At 38.8% G+C, this 2740-nt stretch overlaps 1 protein-coding gene across 2 annotated transcripts in view; it reads right to left on the bottom strand.

Annotated features, from left to right (window-relative positions):
• The window catches only part of LOC104817587 (agamous-like MADS-box protein AGL18), a 2248-nt gene extending 244 nt beyond the window's left edge, over nucleotides 1-2004 (bottom strand). Inside the window, exons 1-9 of one of the 2 annotated variants that reach the window (XM_010546909.2) lie at nucleotides 1859-2004; nucleotides 1564-1747; nucleotides 1028-1151; nucleotides 888-943; nucleotides 699-798; nucleotides 573-614; nucleotides 433-474; nucleotides 164-342; nucleotides 26-50 (exon numbers count right to left, since the gene is read on the bottom strand). In XM_010546909.2, coding sequence (XP_010545211.1) covers nucleotides 26-50; nucleotides 164-342; nucleotides 433-474; nucleotides 573-614; nucleotides 699-798; nucleotides 888-943; nucleotides 1028-1151; nucleotides 1564-1745 — 750 coding nt within the window. In that variant the 5' untranslated portion in view covers nucleotides 1746-1747; nucleotides 1859-2004. Of the gene's footprint in view, nucleotides 1-25; nucleotides 51-163; nucleotides 343-432; nucleotides 475-572; nucleotides 615-698; nucleotides 799-887; nucleotides 944-1027; nucleotides 1152-1563; nucleotides 1817-1858 lie in introns of those variants that run through there. The other variant, XM_010546861.2, reaches the window with a different exon arrangement.
• Nucleotides 2005-2740: the final 736 nt, after the last annotated feature.

Below are 2740 nucleotides of genomic sequence, written 5' to 3'. Positions count from 1 at the left end.
CCGATTCGATCTTAGGTGTCTTTATCTTCCGATTATATTCCGACGATAACCTAAGAAAAACACAGCACACAAACAAAAAAACTTTTCACTTCAATTTCCTCAGTTTCTCGTTCAGACAAAACAGGGTTTTGAGGGGGGGGGGGAGTTCAAATTTTGAGGTTACCCCAAGTGCAAGAAAGTGTCGGAATGACGATCCCCACTGTCATTGTCGTCATCGTCGGACGAAGAGCTCTCGCCTCCCGTTCTCCTCGTCATGTCCGGAAATTCGGCTAACATACGTGAAACTGCGTTCACTGGAGTTAACTCCGACGGTCCTGATGAACTTCTTCCAGATTTCACTAACTGAAGAATATTGAAGAAGTAACGATTCGTTTTCAGATTTGGATTTTAGGGTATGATGAATAGCGAGTTGATGGGTCAGTAATGGCTTACCTGTTGCCGTAGCTTCTCATTTTCTTCCAGAGCCCTTTTCTCCTTTAGAGGTATAACAAAAATGGAAAGAGATTCTTTGGATTTACGTACATGGATCATACAAGAAGATAACTTTCTTTCCCAAGAACTCTGTGTTTTACCTGAAACCGGGATCTTTCGATCTGATCGAGCAGGACCTGTGTCTGAATCAGACAAAAACTTGAGATCTTTTGTGCTAATAATTACCCGAGGTGGTGATCGAAACAATGAATGGGCTTATTCTTTACCTTTTGATCCTTGATACTCAGCAAGGCTTCATTCAACTGGTTTTCGAGAGACAACAGCTCCGGAAAGCTCAATCCATTCAGCTCCTTCCCCTTCATTCTCCTGCGAAAAAGAACCCGAAATTTGAACGAGAGACAGTTCTTGAAACACGCGTTTTCCAGAGGGGCAAAACACTCGGGGGACGGACGTACTCGTACGAGAGGTGCAATCTCTCGAGTTCGGTCTTCAGAAAATCGCTATTCTGCCGCTGTTGCAGATGACGGAGGCGTTTTCAGAATAAGAGACGCACACAAAGGGGAAGCCAAGAATCATTCAAGAATCAATAGATTACCGATGCGTCGTCGTTATCTTGGAGGGGACAGTGATGTGGTCGCTGATGCTGGAGAATCTCTCGTTGATGGATATGGTCTGAAGTCGAAGAGCTGTAGCCATATCTGGAAAGTGTTTGCTGCATACTTCACACCCAAAACCAAGTCGTCATCATCAGTTAAAGCCAACAACAGATGTATTTTTTTTGTTGTTGCACATGATCCTTCAATCTCTCTTGGTTACGTGTGAACCAAGATATCGAAACCTATAAACCCTAATCTCCCAGATTTTCCAGTCCTCTCTCTGCAACAGTTCCAGTTTCCCCACCATAATGGCCAACTCCAAATCCCAAAAACGGAGAGACAATTTCGATTCTCCGAATAAACTTTCGGTCTAGGGTTTAATCCATAACCCACCAGTTGCTATAAAAATGAACAGAGAAAACTACAAAAACATCGGAAACCCATAATCGTTTTCGATTGCGCAGTACAAAGATGAAGACTTTAACCAAAACCCATTAAAAAAATAAAAAAAAAAATCATGATTTTTGTTGATTACCTGCTGCTGGAGAATTCGTAAACCTTGCCGGTGCTGGAGAAGATGATAACGGCGACCTCCGCGTCACAGAGGATTGAAAGCTCTCTCGCCTTCTTCATCAACCCGTTTCGTCTCTTGGAGAAAGTCACTTGACGACTGTTCACATTCTCTATCCTCTTGATCTCAATCCTCCCTCTCCCCATCTCTACGAAGAACACGAGATATGATATCAATGGTGTGTTGTCGTATATATGCATGTATTCTTTCTATATATTCACACCCGATTAAGTGGCCATATATATATATAGACATATACATGTATATCTGGGCTGTGCTTGGAATTGATCAGGATTCTGTGGGAGGCTAAGGATGGAAAATTTCAACCAAATTTAGGGCATTTCACATAAAATACGACAGATCTGATTGCTAAATCTGGAAATTCTCCATTGTCGGCCATTGCCGATTGCTTGGGGGAGTGAGCTTTTTCTTCTTTTGGAAAATTTCCTCGTTTGAGTTTTTCCCTCTAAGGCCTTGTTTGGATCTCTCTCTCTCTCTCTCTCTCTCTCTCTCTCCCACTCTTTTTTAATCCAATTTGCTTTTGTTAGGGTTACTTTTTTTTACCGCTGTAAATACGGTAACTTCAAGCTCAATCAAACAGCTTCTTTTTCTATTTTTTGTTACCACAGTAAAATCTGAAAGAAAACTTGTAAAATTAGTTTTTCCGAAAACGAAAGTTTCTTCTTTTACTATTCTTGTCATCGGGTGAAAATCTGACACAATTAGTAAGACACACACACACATATATATATATATGTATTTGTAATAACTATATATATATATATATATAAAGTTTAAATAGTACTAAAACCGCATTTACAATAAAAAAAGTAAATACAAAAAAGGATAACATATGTAGTAGTAGTACGTGCTACTATTAATATAAATATTTTAAACAATTCATATTTAAAAGTAAAATTTAGAAAATTAGAAAAAAAATTTGGCAAATACGTTTTTAATTATCTTAGCAAATTTTCTCAAACTAATAAAATAAATGGAAACGAAAATGTGGACGGTAGCCTTACATTACACGATGAAGAAGATGACAAGAAAACAAAATCTCTCGCCTACAAATAGTAAAATCTTAAAAGGGGAAGGATTATTCCTAATAGAATCCCTTATATATGAACAAAATTCACAC

This window comes from Tarenaya hassleriana, unplaced genomic scaffold (genome assembly GCF_000463585.1).
Source record: "Tarenaya hassleriana unplaced genomic scaffold, ASM46358v1 Cleome1, whole genome shotgun sequence".
Lineage (NCBI taxonomy): Eukaryota > Viridiplantae > Streptophyta > Magnoliopsida > Brassicales > Cleomaceae > Tarenaya > Tarenaya hassleriana.
This window is presented reverse-complemented; position numbering and strand designations above follow the sequence as displayed.